Consider the following 20,801-nt stretch of genomic DNA (forward strand, 5'->3'; position numbering starts at 1 on the left):
GAGTGAGAAATGGGAGGAGTGGGGAGGGGGATAGTGAGTGGGAAATGGGAGGGAGTGGGGAGGGGGGATAGTGAGTGGGAAATGGGAGGGAGTGGGAAGGGGGGATAGTGAGTGGGAAATGGGAGGGAGTGGGGAGGGGAATAGTGAGTGGGAAATGGGAGGGATTGGGGAGGGGGGATAGTGAGTGGGAAATGGGAGGGAGTGGGGAGGGGGGATAGTGAGTGGGAAATGGGAGGGAGTGGGGAGGGGAGATGGTGATTGGGAAATGGGAGGGAGTGGGAAGGGGGATAGTGAGTGGGAAATGGGAGGGAGTGGGGAGGGGAGATGGTGAGTGGGAAATGGGAGGGAGTGGGGGGGGGATAGAGAGTGGGAAATGGGGGGGAATGGGGAGGGGGGATAGTGAGTGGGAAATGGGAGGGAGTGGGGAGGGGGGATGGTGAGTGGGAAATGGGAGGGAGTGGGAAGGGGGGATAGTGAGTGGGAAATGGGAGGGAGTGGGGAGGGGAATAGTGAGTGGGAAATGGGAGGGATTGGGGAGGGGGGATAGTGAGTGGGAAATGGGAGGGAGTGGGGAGGGGGGATAGTGAGTGGGAAATGGGAGGGAGTGGGGAGGGGAGATGGTGATTGGGAAATGGGAGTGAGTGGGAAGGGGGATAGTGAGTGGGAAATGGGAGGGAGTGGGGAGGGGAGATGGTGAGTGGGAAATGGGAGGGAGTGGGGAGGGGAATAGTGAGTGGGAAATGGGAGGGAGTGGGGAGGGGGGATAGTGAGTGGGAAATGGGAGGGAGTGGGGAGGGGGGATGGTGAGTGGGAAGTGGGAGGGAGTGGGGAGGGGGATAGTGATTGGGAAATGGGAGGGAGTGGGGGGGGGGGATAGAGAGTGGGAAATGGGGGGGAATGGGGAGGGGGGATAGTGAGTGGGAAATGGGAGGGAGTGGGGAGGGGGGTAGTGAGTGAGAAATGGGAGGGAGTGGGGAAGGGGATATTGAGTAGGAAATGGGAGGGAGTGGGGAGGGGAGATAGTGAGTAGGAAATGGGAGGGAGTGGGAGGCGGGTTAGTGAGTGGGAAATGGGAGGGAGTGGGGAGGGGGGATAGTGAGTGGGAAATGGGAGGGAGTGGGGAGGGGGGATAGTGAGTGGAAATGGAACGGAGTGGGGAGGGGGGATAGTGAGTGGGAAATGGGAGGGAGTGGGGAGGGGGGATAGTGAGTGGGAAATGGGAGGGATTGGAGAGGGGGTATTGAGTGGGAAATGGGAGGGAGTGGGGAGGGGGGATAGTGAGTGGGAAATGGGAGGAGAGTGGGGAGAGCGTATTGAGTGGGAAATGGGAGGGAGTGGGGAGGGGGATAGTGAGTGGGAATGGGAGGGAGTGGGGAGGGCGTATTGAGTGGGAAATGGGAGGGAGTGGGGAGGGGATAGTGAGTGGGAAATGGGAGGGAGTGGGGAGGGGGTAGTGAGTGGAAAATGGGAGGGAGTGGAGAGAGGGGGATAGTGAGTGGGAAATGGGAGGGAGTGGGGAGTGGGGACAGTGTGTGGGAAATGGGAGCGAGTGGGGAGGGGGTAGTGAGTGGGAAATGGGAGGGAGTGGGGAGGGGGGGTTGTGAGTGGGAAATGGGAGGGAGTGGGAGGGGATAGTGAGTTGGAAATGGGAGGGTGTGGAGAGGGGGGTTGTGAGTGGGAATGGGAGGGAGTGGGGAGGGGGGATAGTGTGTGGGAAATGGGAGGGAGTGGAGAGGGGGTAGTGAGTGAGAAATGGGAGGGAGTGGGGAGGGGGTATTGAGTGGGAAATGGGAGGGAATGGGGAGGGGGGATAGTGAGTGGAAAATGGGAGGGAGTGGGCAAGGGGATAGTGAGTGGGAAATGGGAGGGAGTGGGGAGGGGGTTAGTGAGTGGGAAACGGGAGGGAGTGGGGAGTGGGGACAGTGTGTGGGAAATGGGAGCGAGTGGGGAGGGGGGTAGTGAGTGGGAAATGGGAGGGAGTGGGGGGGGTTGTGAGTGGAAATGGGAGGGAGTGGGGAGGGGATAGTGAGTGGGAAATGGGAGGGTGTGGAGAGGGGGGTTGTGAGTGGAAATGGGAGGGAGTGGGGAGGGGATTAGTGAGTGAGAATTGGGAGGGAGTGAGGAGGGGGATAGTGAGTGGGAAATGGGGAAGGGGTGGGGAGGGGGATTGTGAGTGGGAAATGGGAGGGAGTGGGAGGGGGATAGTGAGTGGGAAATGGGAGGGAGTTGGGAGGGGGGGATAGTGAGTGGGAAATGGGAGGGAGTGGGGAGGGAGGATTGTGAGTGGGAAATGGGAGGGAGTGGGAGGGAGGATAGTGAGTGGGAAATGGGAGGGAGTGGGGATGGGAGTAGTGAGTGGGAAAAGGGAGGGAGTGGGGAGGGGGGATAGTGAGTGGGAAAAGGGAGGGAATGGGGAGGTGGGATAGTGAGTGGAAAATGGGAGGGAGTAGGGAGGGGTGTTGTGAGTGGAAATGGAAGGGAGTCGGGATGGGGGATAGTGAGTGGGAAATGGGGGGGGAGTGGGGAGCGGGGTTTAATGAGTGGGAAATGGGAGGGAGTGGAGGTGGGATTGGGAGTGGGAAATGGGAGGGAGTGGGGAGGAGATAGTGAGTGGGAAATGGGAGGGAGTGGGGAGGGGGGTAGTGAGTGGGAAACGGGATGGAGTGGGGAGTGCGATAGTGTGTGGGAAATGGGAGGGAGTGGGGAGGGGTGTTGTGAGTGGGAAATGGGAGGGAGTGGGGAAGGGGTAGTGAGTGGGAAATGGGAGGGAGTGGGGAGGGGGTTTGTGAGTGGGAAATGGGAGGGAGTGGGGAGGGGATAGTGAGTGGGAAATTGGAGGGTGTGGGGAGGGGGTTAGTGAGTGAGAATTGGGAGGGAGTGGGGCGGGGGGTTGTGAGTGGGAAATGGGAGGGAGTGGGGAGAGGGATAGTGAGTGGGAAATGGGAGGGAGTGGGGAGGGGGGATAGTGAGTGGAAAATGGGAGGGAGTGGGGAGAGGGGAATGGTGAGTGGGAAATGGGAGCGAGTGGGGAGGAAGTTAGTGAGTGGGAAATAGGAGGGAGTGGGGAGGGGGATAGTGAGTGGGAAATGGGAGGGAGTGGGGAGGGGGGGATAGTGAGTGGGAAATGGGAGGGAGTGTGAAGGGGGGATAGTGAGTGGGAAATGGAAGGGAGTGGGGAGGGGGATAGTGAGTGGGAAATGGGAGGGAGTGGGGAGGGGGGTTAGTGAGTGGGAAATGGGAGGGAGTTAGGGGGTATTGTGAGTGGGAAATGGGACGGAGTGGGGAGGTGGGATAGTGAGTGCGAAATGGAACAGAGTGGGGAGGGGGATAGTGAGTGGGAAATGGGAGGGAGTGGGGAAGGAGGATAGTGAGTGGGAAATGGGAGGGAGTGGGGAGGGGGGTAGTGAGTGAGAAATGGGAGGGAGTGGGAAGGGGGTTGTGTGTGGGAAATGGGAGGGAGTGGGGAGGGGGGATAGTGTGTGGGAAATGAGAGGGTGTGGGGAGGGGGGATAGTGTGTGGGAAATGGGAGGGAGTGGGGAGGGGGGATAGTGTGTGGGAAATGGGAGGGAGTGGGGAGGGGGGATAGTGTGTGGGAAATGGGAGGGAGTGGGGAGGGGGGATAGTGTGTGGGAAATGGGAGGGAGTGGGGAAGGGGGTTGTGTGTGGGAAATGGGAGGGTGTGGGGAGGGGCGGTTAGTGGCTTTGGAATCAGAGTCTGATATACTCGAATATGGGAACGAAATTCAGTCAGAAACTAAAAATGTTTTGGAAGCAAAACCAGAAATTGCTGAAACCCAGCGGGTCTCTCAGGAAGGGTGGGAGTGAAAGCAGAGTTAACATTTTGAGTCCAGTCGTCCGTCTTCAGAACCGTTAGCCTCTGGTAAAAGTTCGTTTTTATGCTGAAGGTGAGGTTTTGGGGGTTGGGGGCAGGGCGATGTGGGAAGATAGGTTGGAGGCAGTACCTACAACGAGGGATGTGATAGGGGTAGGTAAGCAAGGAGGTTATTGATATAGGCCAAGACAGAAGAGAGTCTGAACAAGTCATAATGAGAGCTGAGAGTACCAGAGAAAGGGCTGGCTGTACTCAAGGCCATCCAGGACTGGGTGTGGGGCTGGGTGAAACACACAGAAGGATGGAATCAGTCTCAAACGATATTGAATACACTGTTGAGTCCCAGAGGCTGCTGGGTCCCCAGTTCGAGAATGAGATGCTGAGCTTCACTGGAGCACTGCAGCTAGCCAGGGACCGAGACGTTAGCCAGGGAACACACTCCTGTGCTGAAATGGACAACTGGAAGCTCAGGCTGATTTTTACAGAGAGGAGTGTTGGTGTTCTGCAAAGTGGTTACCCAAACTGTATAACAGTTACAGCCCAATGACTCCCACAGTTACCTTGACCATACATCCTCACACCTGCTTCCTGTAAGGACTCTACTCCATTCTCCCAGTTTCTGCATCTCTGGCACATCTGCCCTGATGATACCACCTTCCATGGAGTGGGGGGCCCTCAGAAATATCGACCTATTTCACTCACCTGAGGTAGACAGGGCCCTTAGCTGCATCTGATTTATTCTCCACACCTTTGCCCTCACCCCCCCCCCCCCCCCCGGTCCTCATTTCCCATCCCAGCAACGTCTGACTCCAAAGGATCATTAGCTGCCATTTCCAGTGAGATGATACACACTCCCCTCCCCTCCCCTCCCCTCTCAACATTCCACAGGGACTACACCCTCCGGGACCCACCCTGGTCCAGTCCTCCTCCACTCCCAATACCAGCCCCCACCCCTCCCCCATATTCCTGATGAAGGGCTTATGCCCGAAACGTTGACTCTCCTGCTCCTCGGATGCTGCCTGACCTGCTGCGCTTTTCCAGCAACACACATTTTGACTCTGACTTTCCAGCATCTGCAGTCCTCACCCCTCCCCACAGCCTCATGGTACATTCCCTTGCAATCACAGAAGGTGTAACATGTTTCCCTCCTCCCTCCTCACGAGCCAAGGCTCCAAACAAACTATCCAGGTGAAGCAGCAACTTACCCCCCACGCGAGTGTTTACTGTAGTCAGTGCTCACAGCGTGATCCCCTCTACACTGGGGAAACGAAACCCAGACTGGGTGATGGCTTCACCAAACATCTACGACACGCCCACAAACACCACCCTGACTTTCCAGCTGCCTGCCCCATTGACCCCCCACCCTGTTCCCTGGCCAATACCTCGGTCTCAGGCTTGCTGCTGTGCTCCAGTGAAGCTCAGTGCAAGCTGGAAAAAACAGCGCCTCACTCTCCGCTTGGGGACCCTGCAGTCTTTAGGGCTCTACACCTTTTTCTCAGCTATGATCAGTTCTGATGGAGCCTCAAAACACTAACTCTGCTTTCTCCTTACAGACCTGTCGAGTTTCTCCAGCAATTTCTCTTTTTGATTCAGATTTCCAGCAGCTGCATTTCCTTGATTTATTGTAATGTCCCCAAAGTGTTGCCCCTTTTTACTGGAACTGACTGGGTCCTGTCTCTCTCTCTCTCTCTCTTGGTTCAGGTGTTGAAAGGCTTCCCGGAATGCTTGCAGGCCGACATTTGCCTCCACCTGAACAGGAGCCTCCTCCAAAACTGTAAGGTCTTCAGGGGGGCTAGCCCGGGCTGCCTGAGGGCCCTGGCGATGAAGTTCAAGACCACACATGCTCCTCCTGGTGACACACTGGTCCACTATGGTGACGTATTGACTGCACTCTACTTCATATCCCGTGGCTCTATCGAGATCCTGCGTAATGATGTGGTGGTAGCCATCTTGGGTACGTCAGCTGTATCCCTCTAGCTGTTAGAGTTTGGCATGGTCTTCCTATAGGGGGCAGTGGTGGGCACCATTGGACACAGAGGACGAATGGGCTCAGACACCACAGTTCACAAAAGCTGCAGAAAAGATTTTGTTTTACGAATTCACTCACGGGATGTGAGCTTCTCTGGCTAGGCCAGCATTTATTACCCGTCCCTAATTGCCCAGGGGGCAGTTAAGAGTCAACCACGTTGCTGTGGGCCTGGAGTCACATGTAGGCTGGACCAGGTAAGGAGGGCAGATTTCATTCCCTGAAGAACATTAGTGAACCAGATGGGTTATTTCTGATAGTGTTCAATGGTCATCATGAGAACTTTAACTCCAGACTCTGTACTGAATTCAAATTCCACCATCTGCCATGGCAGGATTCAAATCCTGGTCCCACAGAACATTACCTGGGTTTCTAGTTTAATAATCCAGCGATAATAGCACCACGGCCTTCCCCTAAAGAAAACATTTAAATTCGGGTCTTTCCCTGTAGTAAAAGAGAAGAGCCCAGCATGGATTGGCTGTGTCCCTCTCCCTCCTGATGCTGCCTGCCTTGCTGTGTCCCTCTCCCTCCTGATACTGCCTGCCTTGCTGTGTCCCTCTCCCTCCTGATGCTGCCTGCCTTGCTGTGTCCCTCTCCCTCCTGATACTGCCTGCCTTGCTGTGTCCCTCTCCCTCCTGATACTGCCTGCCTTGCTGTGTTCCTCTCCCTCCTGATGCTGCCTGCCTTGCTGTGTTCCCCCTCCCTCCTGATGCTGCCTGCCTTGCTGTGTCCCTCACCCTCCTGATACTGCCTGCCTTGCTGTGTTCCTCTCCCTCCTGATGCTGCCTGCCTTGCTGTGTCCCTCTCCCTCCTGATACTGCCTGCCTTGCTGTGTCCCTCTCCCTCCTGGTGCTGCCTGCCTTGCTGTGTTCCCCCTCCCTCCTGATGCTGCCTGCCTTGCTGTGTTCCTCTCCCTCCTGATGCTGCCTGCCTTGCTGTGTTCCTCTCCCTCCTGGTGCTGCCTGCCTTGCTGTGTTCCCCCTCCCTCCTGATGCTGCCTGCCTTGCTGTGTCCCTCACCCTCCTGATACTGCCTGCCTTGCTGTGTTCCCCCTCCCTCCTGATGCTGCCTGCCTTGCTGTGTCCCTCACCCTCCTGATACTGCCTGCCTTGCTGTGTTCCCCCTCCCTCCTGATGCTGCCTGCCTTGCTGTGTCCCTCTCCCTCCTGATGCTGCCTGCCCTGCTGTGTTCCCCTCCCTCCTGATGCTGCCTGCCTTGCTGTGTCCCTCTCCCTCCTAATGCTGCCTGCCTTGCTGTGTCCCTCTCCCTCCTGATGCTGCCTGCCTTGCTGTGTCCCTCACCCTCCTGATACTGCCTGCCTTGCTGTGTTCCCCCTCCCTCCTGATACTGCCTGCCTTGCTGTGTCCCTCACCCTCCTGATACTGCCTGCCTTGCTGTGATCCTCTCCCTCCTGATGCTGCCTGCCTTGCTGTGTTCCCCCTCCCTCCTGATACTGCCTGCCTTGCTGCGTCCCTATCCCTCCTGATACTGCCTGCCTTGCTGTGATCCTCTCCCTCCTGATGCTGCCTGCCTTGCTGTGTCCCTCCCCCTCCTGATACTGCCTGCCTTGCTGTGTCCCTCTCCCTCCTGATGCTGCCTGCCTTGCTGTGTCCCTCTCCCTCCTGATGCTGCCTGCCTTGCTGTGTCCCTCTCCCTCCTGATACTGCCTGCCTTGCTGTGTCCCTCTCCCTCCTGATGCTGCCTGCCTTGCTGTGTTCTTCCAGTCTCCTGTTTGTCTACCTTATCCCTCTAAACCTTTCCAATTCATGCATCTGTCCAAATGTCTTTTAAATGTTGTAACTACACCTGTATCTACCACTTCCTCTGGCAGGTGATTCCACACTTTGGTCACCTTGCTATAGGAAGGATGTTATGAAACTAGAGAGAGGGCAGAAAAAATTTAGAAGGATGTTGCCAGGACTCACTGGTCTGAGTTATAGGGAGAGGTTGGACAAGCTAGGACTTTTTTTATTTAAAGTGTAGGAGACTGAGATCTTATAGAGTGTATAAGATCATGAGAGGCCTGGATAGGGTGAACGCACTCAGTCATTTTCCCAGGGTTGGGGAATCGAGGACTAGAGGGGGTCAGTTTAAGGTTCGAGGGGAAAGTATAAAAGGGGACCTGAGGAGCAATGTTATTCACACAGAGGGTGGTACACAGATGGAATGAGCTGCTGGGGAAGTGGTTGAGGTGGGGACATTAACAACATTTAAAAGGCATTTGGACAAATACATGGATAGGAAAGGATTAGAAGGATATGGGCCAAGTGCAGTGAAGTGGGGTTAGCATGGATGGACATTTTGGTTGGCATGGATCAGTTTGAGCCAAAGGGCCTATCTCTAAGCTGTAGGACTCTATGACTCTCTGTGACATATAAACTACTTTCAGTGTGAAACAAATTGCCCCTCAGGTGCCATTTAAATCTACCCCCTCTCACCTGAAATGTTTGTCCTCCAGTTTTGAACTCCCAGACCCTGGGGAAAAGACCTTTGCTACTCACCTTCTTTATGATCCTTGTAATTTTATAAACCTCTATAAGTTCACCTCTCAACCTCCTATGCTCCAGGAAAAATAGCCCCAGCCTCTCCTTATAACTCAAACCTTCCTAGTCCTGGTAACATCCTTGTAAATTTTTTCTGTACCCTGTCCAATGTAATATCCTTCCCAAAGCATTGTCATCAGAACTGTGTACAGTACGCCAAAAGTGGCCTCACCAAAGTCCTGTATAACCATGGCACGATGTGCCAACTCCTGTACTGAAAGGTGTGACCATTGAAGGCAAGTGAGACAAATGCCTTCTTCTCTACCCTGTCTACCCGTGACACCACCTTCAAGGAACTATGTACCTGAACCCCTTAGTCTCTCTGTTCAACAGCACTCCACACGGCCCTACTGTGTAAGTCCTACCCTGGTTTGCTTTACCAAAGTCCAAAAGCCTCGCATTTATCAAAGTAAAAGTTCATCCACCATCCATTGGCCCATCGGATTAAGATCCTTTTGTTCTCTTAGATATCCTTCTTCATTATAGTCAGATTCAAGAGAGCTGAGCTTCCCAAAATGGAGGAGACGATGCCAAGTAGGGATCCCAAGTTAGATTTTAGGGTCTTGAGAATGCTAGCAATGGCTGCTGGGGAGCTGAATGATTAGATTAGATTCCCCACAGTGTGGAAACAGGCCCTTTGGCCCAACCAGTCCACAGCGACTCTCCGAAAAGCAACCCATCTCCCCTGACTAATGCACCTAACACTACTGGCAATTTACCATGGCCAATTCACCTGACCTGTACATCTTTGTGACTATGGGAGGAAACCAGAGCACCTGGAGGAAACCCACACAGACACGGGGAGAATGTGCAAACTCCACACAGACAGTTGCCCGAGGCTGGAATTGAACCCGGGTCTCTGGCTCTGTGAGGCAGCAGTGCTAACCACTGTGCCACCGTGCCGCTGAGGACCAAGATATTCTGCTCAAGCAGGTCCTTACTCTGTCTGAGGGCACGAGACAATTTTCAAGCCTTGGTTTGGGGTGTCAGTGGGAAAATGCTTGTGAAGCACTGAGATGGATTAAATAAAATTGTTCTGCTATCTGGCAAAAACCAAAGACCAATGATTCAAACTGATCGGCAAAAGATCTAGCAGATTGCTTTTCTCACCCAGAGAGTTGTCAGTCTGAAAGAGTCGACTGGAAAAGGTGGTTGGAATTGTTACATAACTAATTCTCAAAAGGATTTAGACCACATCTTGAGGATGAGGAATACACAGGTTGACCATTATAGTAAGTAGGAATATGGGACTAAACGTGACTGCTCTTACAAAGAACCAACAAAGTGAGCTCAGCAAAATGTACCACACGTTTGGAACAGAATGGTGGGGCCCACAAATCTGCTCCAAGGGTATAAGAAGGAATCATTCAATCGATGGGCTGAATGACCCGCTCCTGTTTCTGAAAAAGGTCCTGGACTTCTCCCCCATATGTGACAGTGCTCCCCACTGAGCCAGGCTGGTCAGACTCTCTGAACATTGTGAGGTCCCAGTGCAGAGGTTTGATATTTTTGGGTTTTTTTTATTATTCCAGGGAAGAACGACACATTTGGAGAACCGATCAGCCTTTACGCCAGGCCAGGGAAGTCTAACTCTGATGTCCGGGCTCTAACATACTGTGATTTACACCGTATTCTGCGAGATGATCTGCTAGAGGTTCTCGACATGTACCCTGACTTCTCCAATAACTTCTGGACCAATTTGGAGATCACGTTCAATCTCAGAGATGTGAGTTTTATTCCTTTCCATGTTTTGCTTCAATTAATGCAGAACAATAATGGTGCACAGCATCCCTCACCCATCTCTGTGCTGTTTAACATGGTGTGACACAGTGTACACCCAGTCTGTATCACAGTGTACATCCTTCTGTGTCTCAGTGTACACCCAGTCTGCCTGTATCCCTGTGTACACCCTGTCCATCTATGCTTCAGTATACACAAGATTGCCTGTGTCCCAGTTCACACCCAGTCTGCCTGTATCCCAGCGTCAATGCATTCGGTCTGTATCTCAGTATACACTCAGTCTGTGTGTATCTCACTGTACACATAGTTTGTCTGTGTCCAAGTGTGCGCCCAGATGGCTTATATCCCATGTACACCCAGTCTGATTCCCAGTGTATACTCAGCCTTCTGTGTTCCAGTGTACACCCAGTTTCTCTGTGTCCCAGTGTACACCCAGTCTGTTTGTGTCCCACTGTATACCCATTCTCTCCATATTCCAGTGTACACCCAGTCTGTCTATATCCCAATGTACAGCCTGTCTGCCTGTATCCCAGTGTAGACCCAGTCGGCCTATATCCCAGATAGTCCCAGTTTCTCTGTATCCCAGTGTACACCCTGTGTCTTGGTGCATACCCAGTCTGTCTGTATCCCAGTGTACACACAATCTGCCTGTATCTCTGTGTACACACAGTCTGTCTGTATCCCAATGTACACCCAGTCTGTCTGTGTCTCAGTGGACACCCAATCTGCCTGTATCCCAGTTCACAACCAGCCTGTCTGTATCCCAGTGTACACCCAGTTTGCCTGTATCCCAGTGTACACCCGTTATGTCCATATCTCAGTGTACAGCCAGTCTGCCTGTATCCCTGTGTACAGCCAGCCATCTGTATCCCAGTGTACACCCAGTCTGTATCTCAGTGTACACTCAGTCCGTCTGTATCCCAGTGTACACCAAGTCTGTCTGTATCCCAATGTACACCCGGTCTATCTGTGACCCAGTGTGCACTCAGTCTTTCTGTAACCCAGTGTACAACCAGTTGGTCTATGTCTCAATGTAGACCCAGTCCACCTGTATCCTAGTATACACCCAGTTCGCCTGTATACCAGTGAACACCCAGTCTGTCTGTGTCTCCATGTGCACCAGGTCTGCCTGTATCCTAGTTCTCACCCAGTCTGCCTGTATCCTCAAGTACACCCAGTCGACCTGTATACCAGTGTACACCCAGTTTGCCTGTGTCCCAATGTACACCCAGTTTGTATGCGCCTCCATGTACACCCAGTATGTGTGTATCCCAGTGTACACCCAGTATGCTGTATCCTAAGATACACCCAGTCAGTCTGTATACCAGATTACATGCCGTCTGTCTGTATCCCAGTGTACACCCAGTATGTCTGTTTCCCAGTGTCCACCCAGACTGTCTGAATCCAAGTGTACACCCAGTCTGCCTGTATCCCAGTGTACACTCAGTTTGCCAGTATCCCAGTGTCCACCAAGTTTGCCTGTATCCTAGAGTCCACTCAGTCTGCCTGTATCCTAGTATACATCCAGTCTGTCTGTATCCATCCATTTGAAAATCAGAAATGTAATGTTAGCTGATAATTTGCACAATGGTCAACACCATTTTTAATTCCTCAGCTATTGAAGCAATCCAAGTCTGAATGCAGCAAGGCCTGGGTAATATCTGACCTTTAGCTGTTAATTGGCAAGTAGTAGTCACATCACATGAGTGCCAGAGAATGACATCTCCGACAAGAGAGAATCTAACCATTGCTGGATGGCACTCAATGGCATTACCATCACTAATAGCCCATCAACATAGATCAGAAACTGAACTGGTCTAGCTGTACAAATACCGTGGCTACAGGCCTAAGCCAGAGGCCTCGGATACTGCAGTGTGCTACTCACCTCCTGATCAACCCCCCCTCCCAAAAAACATAGTCTGCCAACAAAAAGGCTCACGCCAGGGGTGTGTGGGATACTCCCCACCTATCTGGATGGGGGCAGCCCCAACAACACTCAAGAAGTTAGAAATCACACAACACAAAGTTATAGTCCAACAGGTTTATTTGGAAGTCATAACACTCAAGAAGGTTGACACCATCCAGGACAAAGCAGCCGCTTGATTGGCAACACATCCATAAGCATCCACTCCCTCCATTACCGATACTCAGTAGCAGCAGTGTGTCCTATTCTACAAGATGCACTGCAGAAATTCACCAAAGATCCTCATACAGCACCTTCCAAACCCACAACCACTGCCATCTAGAAGGACAAGGGCAGCAGATACACGGGACGACCACCCTCTGCGCATTCCCTCCAAGCCACTCACCATCCTGACTTGGAAATGTATCACTGTTCCTTCACTGTCACTGAGTCAAAACCCTGGAGTTTCCTGCCTAAGAGCATCCTCAGCCACAGAAACATGGGCCCACCATTACCTTCTCAAGGGCAGTTAGGGATGAGCAATAAATGCTGGTCCAGCCAGTGACACCCACATCTTATTAATGAATCAAAAATCGAACTACCGTTGAAGTTAAGGTGGATCCAGTATCCCTTTGTTTGGGACTACTGCATCTGCCCTGTCTGGGTGAGCACAGGAAGAGGTTATTTAACATTCTTACACACTGTGTGAGGAAGAACATTCTCATGAACTTGATACCAGAGAAACCTCCAGTTCTTGTGGGGTGGCACAGACTTGTGATGGAGCACATCCCCCAAGATAATTTGACAAGTATGGTGCGCCATGGAACAGAGTAATTTTATAAGACAGGAGGGCCCTTTCTAAATTACATGGACATGGACCTATCGCTGGGACAGATTAGGGCCTGATATAGCCGCGAAGGTTGTATTTAGTGGTCTGGGGACCACGGTGAGAGGGAGGAGGCCCTAGTGAATTTCGGTATAATAACTGCTGCCTCACAGCGCCTGTAGACCCGGGTTCAATTCCCGACTCAGGCGACTGACTGTGTGGAGTTTGCACATTCTCCCCGTGTCTGCGTGGGTTTCCTCCGGGTGCTCCGGTTTCCTCCCACAGTCCAAAGATGTGCGGGTCAGGTGAATTGGCCATGCTGAATTGCCCGTAGTGTTAGGTTAAAGGGGTAAAGGTAGGGGTATGGGTGGGTTGCGCTTCGGCGGGTCGGTGTGGACTTGTTGGGCCGAAGGGCCTGTTTCCACACTGTAAGTAATCTAATCTAAAAAAAACTGTGGACAGGAGTTTCTGTGAAGGTGCGGTGAGTGAAGTAATGTAACGTTGTGCCATGTAATGTCATTTTATTGGATTGTAATTTAACTTAATACTATTTCATTCAGAGTCAGAGTCATAGAGATGTACAGCATGGAACCAGACCCTTCGGTCCAACCCGTCCATGCCGACCAGATATCCCAACCCAATCTATTCCCACCTGCCAGCACCCGGCCCATATCCCTCCAAACCCTTCCTATAAATATACCCATCCAAATGCCTCTTAAATGTTGCAATTGTACCAGACTCCACCACATCCTCTGGCAGCTCAGTCCATACACGTACCACCCTCTGTGTGAAAAAGTTACCCCTTAGGTCTCTTTTATATCTTTCCCCTCTCACCCTAAACCAATGCCCTCTAGTACTGTACTCCCCCACCCCAGGGAAAAGACTTTGCCTATTTATCCTATCCATGCCCCTCATGATTTTGTAAACCTCTATAAGGTCACCCCCTCAGCCTCCGACACTCCAGGGAAAACAGCCCCAGACTGTTCAGCCTCTCCCTGTAGCTCAAATCCTCCAACCCTGGCAACATTTTTGTAAATCTTTTCTGAAGCCTTTCAAGTTTCACAACATCTTTCCGATAGGAAGGAGACCAGAATTGCGCACAATATTCCAACAGTGGCCTAACCAATGTCCTGTACAGCCACAACGTGACCTCCCAACTCCTGTACTCAATACTCTGACCAATAAAGGAAAGCATACCAAACACCTTCTTCACTATCCTATCTACCTGTGACTCCACTTTCAAGGAGCTATGAGCCTGCACTCCAAGGTCTCTTTGTTCAGCAACACTCCCTAGGACCTTACCATTAAGTATATAAGTCCTGCTAAGATTTGCTTTCCCAAAATGCAGCACCTCGCATTTATCTGAATTAAACTCCATCTGCCACTTCTCAGCACATTGGCCCATCTGGTCCAGATCCTGTTGTAATCTGAGGTAACCCTCTTCACTGTCCACTACACCTCCAATTTTGGTGTCATCTGCAAACTTACTAACTGTACCTCTTATGCTCACATCCAAATCATTTATGTAAATGACAAAAGTAGAGGGCCCAGCACCGATCCTTGTGGCACTCCACTGGTCACAGGCCTCCAGTCTGCAAAACAACCCTCCACCACCACCCTCTGTCTTCTACCTTTGAGCCAGTTCTGTATCCAAATGGCTAGTTCTCCCTGTATTCCGTGACATCTAACCTTGCTAATCAGTCTCCCATGGGGAACCTTGTCGAACGCCTCACTGAAGTCCATATAGATCACATCTACTGCTTTACCCTCATCAATCCTCTTTGTTACTTCTTCAAAAACTCAATTAAGTTTGTGAGACATTTAATTTGAGTTTATTTTAATTTAGGTTAAGCTAAGTAAATATGAGGCGATTGTACCTTGAAGAGAAGTAGGTAGTTAACATTGCTGTAATATAATAATGTGGTATTATTTCTACTATTCTGTATTTTTGTACTTTTATAACTTTTCTTTGTAAAAGAGTAAAAGTTGTTCAATAAATAAATATATACATTATATGGAAAAAGAACTAGAACCCGCAGAACTACAGGCCAGGTTCGGCTGGCTGGGATCAGGATGGTACAGTCACTGTTGGCTGAAGAAGCTCTTTCTGTGCCATGACACCTCTCTGGTTCTGTGCCCATCTTTGCCAGTGCCAGGAGCTGAACTAGCTCTGGTCTCTGTCTGATGGTGAACCAATGAAATGACACAGCCCTGGGGAGCTCTCAGGGTTTCTGACCGGTGGTTTGACTGTAGCTCACCCTTTGTACAGACCAGCAGGATAAACATCAACAGACCTCAATATGGCCTTTTAAAATGATGGAGTAATTACAGCTCAGAGACAGGCTGTTCAGCTTTCACAACTGTGTCTGTGTTTCTCCTCCTCACTAGCTTTCTCCCATCCTTGTCAACAATTTCCATTAATATTTCCTGTTATTCTTCCTCGTATTGATCCTGCTCCTCTCTAATTGTATCTGTATTTCTTCAATAATCATTCATTCATGGGATGTGAGCGTCACTTTTAAGACCAACATTTATTTCCCATCCCTAATTACCCAGGAGTCAAATGTAGGCCAGACCAGGTAAGGATGGCCGTTCCCTTCCCTAAAGGATATTAGTGAACCAGATGGGTTTTCCCTGATAATTAGACACTTAATTCCAGATATTCAAATTCAAATTCCACCTTCTGTTACTGCCGGATCCAAACCCGAGTCCCATGAACATTACCTGGATTAATAGTCTAGTAATAATACCATTAGGCCATCACCTCCCGATAAGGGTTCTTGTCATGCAGTGGTAGTGTCCCTACCTCTGAACCAAGGAAGTCCATGTTAACGTCCCAGTGTTTATTCACCTTACCCACTTCCTCTGGAAGTGAGTTCCACATTTCCACCATTCTCTCAGTAAATACGTCCATGTGCAAAGTGTATCAAAGAACAAAGAAAGTTACAGCACAGGAACAGGCCCTTCGGCCCTCCAAGCCTGTACTGTTCTGCTCATGTTCAAACAGCTATTCCATATAGTAGTGTACATTCGGTACGTCTGTGTACCACTGTGCGTCAAGCATGCCCGTGTACAGACAGTGTGTCAGTCTACACTAAGAATGTTTTGTGTATCAGTGGATGTTGTATCTGATGAGCAGCCTGCACTGAGTGTGTGGGGTCTGTTAGCTGGATGGCTAGCTTACAATGCATTTATCTGTGGGATGGGAGTGTCACTGGCTAGAACAGCATTTATTGCCCATTCCTAATTGCCCAGAGGGCAGTTGAGAGTTAACCACATTGCTGTGGGTCTGGAGTCACATGTGGGCCCGACCAGGTAAAGATGGTAGTTTCCTTCCCTAAAGGGCATTAGTGACCCAGATGGGTTTTTTCCTGACAACCGACAATGATGTCATGGTCATCATTAGACTCGTGATTCCAGTTTATTTCTCGATTGAAATGCCACCATCTGCTGTGTTTGAACTCGGGTCCCCAGAACATTACCTGGGTCTCTGGGTTAACATTCCAACAGCAATACCACTAGGCCATCGCCTCCCCACATTTCTACTATTCCTGAATGATGGAGTTATCACACAGGTTACCGGGAAGGATTCTCCTTCTCAACCTCTCCCCTCGCCTGAGCTGTGATGACCAGTCGTCTCTCAGTAATGACAAGGCAGCCCCATGGTCTGGTAGGATTACGATGACTTTACCTTTACTGACCCTACAAGTAGGGTGATGTATTGCAGGTACTCAGTCCCTCAACCTCCCCAAAGGTGTCCTGCAATCTGAGAGCCTCCTTGTTTAAGACAAGCACTTTTTTGTGTTCTTTAAAATGCATTTCCTAGGCAGATCGGATACTCCGTTCACCCCCGAGTGAGGATTCGGACAATGGGAACAGAAGAGTTCGACGAAGGAAGCAATCACTCTGGGAAAGGAGTAACACCGGTGAGTGTGCAGCCTGGGGACTCTGTCCCTTACAATCAACAGCTGCATAAGTGTACAATAAATATCACCGGCTCCAGAGGAGGGTGATGCAAAACCAGTGAATTAAGGTGAACGCCAGTTACATATCCACAGTCCCAGAACACACACCACACAGCTGCTGGGTTAAGTAAAGCCTATCAGCAATAGAGGCAATTAATACACATTCTGCATTAACACACTCACTATATCCCTGGTTTCCACACTCACCCTATCCTCACACTGCTGTGAACACAGTCACATTCAGTTTGTTCACTGTGTTCCCTACCTCATTGCCTTGAGTCATGTCCGCCTCTGACAATTCTAACTGACCAGTTATTAGGCTCCTGTGGGCAGAACCTGGACCCTTTGGCCCAGTGGTACGGCAATGCACCACAACAGCCCTAAAGTTGTGCTAATAGATAGAGATTGATTACTTTACCAATTAATGAATTGATTAATTAACAATGATCAGTCCGTGACTCCAGTATTACTGTATTTGCAATGTTCACAATGTCTGAGGGTGAAATGGAGGGCAAGTCATGGTGTGTTACAAATAAGCCTTTTCAATCAACAATGAAGTCCTGTATTGTGAGCCCTGCAATGAATTGAAGAGAAATTCTCCTGCCTCTTACTCACTTTGACTGGAAACAAAATCCAGCCTTTATGTAAGTCCTTTATATTTGTTTCAGTCTGTATTTAATGAGGCGCAAGAGAATCCCCAAATAATCAGCATCAACCTACAATTAAACAATTGATATTAAAGTAGCTCTGCAACCTCGGTGCAACGGCAAGGCAGTATTAATTAGAATCATTTGTGGATCTAATGCTAGCCATTCAGTGCAGCATGCATTGCTGCAAGGGAATTTGTTAAGAACATTGTGTCTCAGGGAGTGACAAATAGATCCTGACTGGGTTGGGGAGTGGAGTTTGAGGAGCAGGGAGATGGTTCCTGTCGGCTATCCCATGAACGTCATCATTATTTTCTGGTGCAGGTTCAGAAATGATCAGATTTGACTGAACTTAGTTTCCTTACTTGCCTGAATGGGATTATGAGCTTGTAAACTTTGGGTTCTGAATCGAGAATTTGAGGCACTTAGGTCACCATGCTCATGGTCTTAGAGGAATTTGTCTTTTAATTGCAAGTCAAAAAATTGAGATTCCATGCAGGATCCCACTGAACTATCCATAAAACTATCTCTTCAGATGGGCGAAAGTGGGTACTGCAGATGCTGGAGATTAGAGTGGTGCTGGAAAAGTGCAGAAGGTCAGGCAGCATCCGAAGAGCAGGAAAAATCGATGTTTCAGGCAAAAGCCCTTCTTCCTGATGAAGGGCTTTTGCCCGAAACGCAATTTTCCTGCTCTTCGGATGCTGCCTGACCTTCTGCACTTTTCCAGCACCACTCTAATCTATCACTTCAGATGCCCATACCAGAAGGATAGTAAACCAATCAGGATACCCTCTTCTGAAACCCTGCCTGTTCACGAATCCACTGAGAAATAAGAAAGTGATGATCACCTTATTGGGATTGTATTATAGACCCCCCAATAGTCAGAGGGAAATTGAGAAATACACTTGTAAGGAGATCTCAGCTATCTGTAAGAATAATGGGGTAGTTATGGTAGGGGATTTTAACTTTCCAAACATAGACTGGGACTGCCATAGTGTTAAGGCTTTAGATAGAGAGGAATTTGTCAAGTGTGTACAAGACAATTTTCTGATTCAGTATGTGGATGTACCTACCAGAGAAGGTGCAAAACTTGACCTACTCTTGGGAAATAAGGCAGGGCAGGTGACTGAGTTGTCAGTGGGAGAGCACTTTGGGGCCAGCGACCATAATTCTATAAGATTTAAAATAGTGATGGAAAAGGGTAGATCAGATCTAAAAGTTGAAGTTCTAAATTGGAGAAAGGCCAATTTTGACGGTATTGGGCAAGAACTTTCAAAAGCTGATTGGGGGCAGATGTTCGCAGGTAAAGGGACGGCTGGCAAATGGGAAGCCTTCAGAAATGAGATAACAAGAATCCAGAGAAAGTATATTCCTGTCAGGGTGAAAGGGAAGGCTGCTAGGTGTAGGGAATGCTGGATGACTAAAGAAATTGAGGGTTTGGTTAAGGAAAAGAAGGAAGCATATGTAAGGTATACAAAGTTAAAAATCACCCAACACCAGGTTATAGTCCAACAGGTTTAATTGGAAGCACTAGCTTTCGAAGCGACGTTCCTTCATCAGGTGATTGTGAAGGAGCGTCGCTCTGAAAGCTAGTGTGCTTCCAATTAAACCTGTTGGACTATAACCTGGTGTTGGGTGATTTTTAACTTTGTACACCCCAGTCCAACACCGGCATCTCCGAATTATGTAAGGTATAGACAGGATAGATCGAGTGAATCCTTAGAGGAGTATAAAGGCAGTAGGAGTATACTTAAGAGGGAAATCAGGAGGGCAAAACGGAGACATGAGATAGCTTTGGCAAATAGAGTTAAGGGGAATCCAAAGGGTTTTTATAAATATATTAAGGACCAAAGGGTAACTAGGGAGAGAATAGGGCCCTTCAAAGATCAGCAAGATGGCCTTTGTGTGGAGCCGCAGAAAATGGGGGAAATACTAAACAAGTATTTTGCATCAGTATTTACTGTGGAAAAGGATATGGAAAATATAGACTGTAGGAAAATAGATGGTGACATCTTGCAGAATGTCCATATTACAGAGGAGGAAGTGCTGGATGTCTTGAAAAACATAAATCCCCAGGACCTGATCAGGTGTACCCTAGAACTCTGTGGGAAGCTAGAGAAGTGATTGCTGGGCCTCTTGCTGAGATATTTGTATCATCGATAGTCACAGGTAAGGTGCCGGAAGACTGGAGGTTGGCAAACGTGGTGCCACTGTTTAAGAAAGGTGGTAAGGACAAGCCAGGGAACTATAGACCGGTGAGCCTGACCTCGGTGGTGGGCAAGTTGTTGGAGGGAATCCTGAGGGACAGGATGTACATGTATTTGGAAAGGCAAGGACTGATTAGGGATAGTCAACATGGCTTTGTGCATGGAAAATCATGTCTCACAAACTTGATTGAGTTTTTTGAAGAAGTAACAAAGAGGATTAATGAGGGAAGAGTGGTAGATGTGATCTATATGGATTTCAGTAAGGCGTTCGACAAGGTTCCCCATGGGAGACTGATTAGCAAGGTTAGATGTCACGGAATACAGGGAGAACTGGCCAATTGGATACAGAACTGGCTCAAAGGTAGAAGACAGAGGATGGTGGTGGAGGGTTGTTTTTCAGACTGGAGGCCTGTGACCAGTGGAGTGCCACAAGGATCGGTGCTGGGTCTTCTATTTTTTGTCATTTACATAAATGATTTGGATGTGAATATAAGAGGTACAGTTAGTAAGTTTGCAGATGACACCAAAATTGGAGGTGTAGTGGACAGCGAAGAAGGTTACCTCAGATTACAACAGGATCTTGACCAGCTGGGCCAATGGGCTGAGAAGTGGCAGATGGAGATAAATGTGAGGTGCTGCATTTTGGGAAAGCAAATCTTAGCAGAACTTATACACTGAATGATAAGGTCCTAGGGAGTGTTGCTGAACAAAGAGACTTTGGAGTGCAGGTTCATAGCTCCTTGAAAGTGGAGTCGCAGGTAGAGAGGATAGTGAAGAAGGCATTTGGTTTGCTTTCCTTTATTGGTCAGAGTATTGAGTACAGGAGTTGGGAGGTCATGTTGCGGCTGTACAGGACATTGGTTAGGCCAATATTTCATTGGTTGAAATATTGCGAGCAATTCTGGTCTCCTTCCTATCGGAAAGATGTTGTGAAACTTGAAAGGGTCAGAAAAGATTTACAAGGATGTTGCCAGGGTTGGAGGATCTGAGCTATAGGGAGAGGCTGAACAGGCTGGGGCTGTTTTCCCTGGAGCGTTGGAGGCTGAGGGGTGACCTTATAGAGGTTTACAAAATCATAAGGTGCATGGATAGGGTAAATAGACAAAGTCTT

The 20,801-nt window shown here is 49.7% G+C and overlaps 1 protein-coding gene across 2 annotated transcripts in view; it reads left to right on the plus strand.

The window, feature by feature from the left end:
• Positions 1 to 20,801, plus strand: part of kcnh6a (potassium voltage-gated channel, subfamily H (eag-related), member 6a) — a 427,015-nt gene that overhangs the window by 391,327 nt on the left and 14,887 nt on the right. For both annotated transcript variants that reach the window (XM_087977979.1, XM_087977980.1), the window contains 3 exons: positions 5,535 to 5,787; positions 9,935 to 10,128; positions 16,698 to 16,797. In XM_087977979.1, the coding sequence (XP_087834105.1) occupies positions 5,535 to 5,787; positions 9,935 to 10,128; positions 16,698 to 16,797 (547 nt within the window). The remainder of the gene's footprint in view (positions 1 to 5,534; positions 5,788 to 9,934; positions 10,129 to 16,697; positions 16,798 to 20,801) is intronic.

The sequence above is a fragment of the Chiloscyllium plagiosum genome, unplaced genomic scaffold, assembly GCF_037043375.1.
Source record: "Chiloscyllium plagiosum isolate Xiang-an unplaced genomic scaffold, Cpla_swu_hap1 HiC_scaffold_32, whole genome shotgun sequence".
Classification (NCBI taxonomy): domain Eukaryota; kingdom Metazoa; phylum Chordata; class Chondrichthyes; order Orectolobiformes; family Hemiscylliidae; genus Chiloscyllium; species Chiloscyllium plagiosum.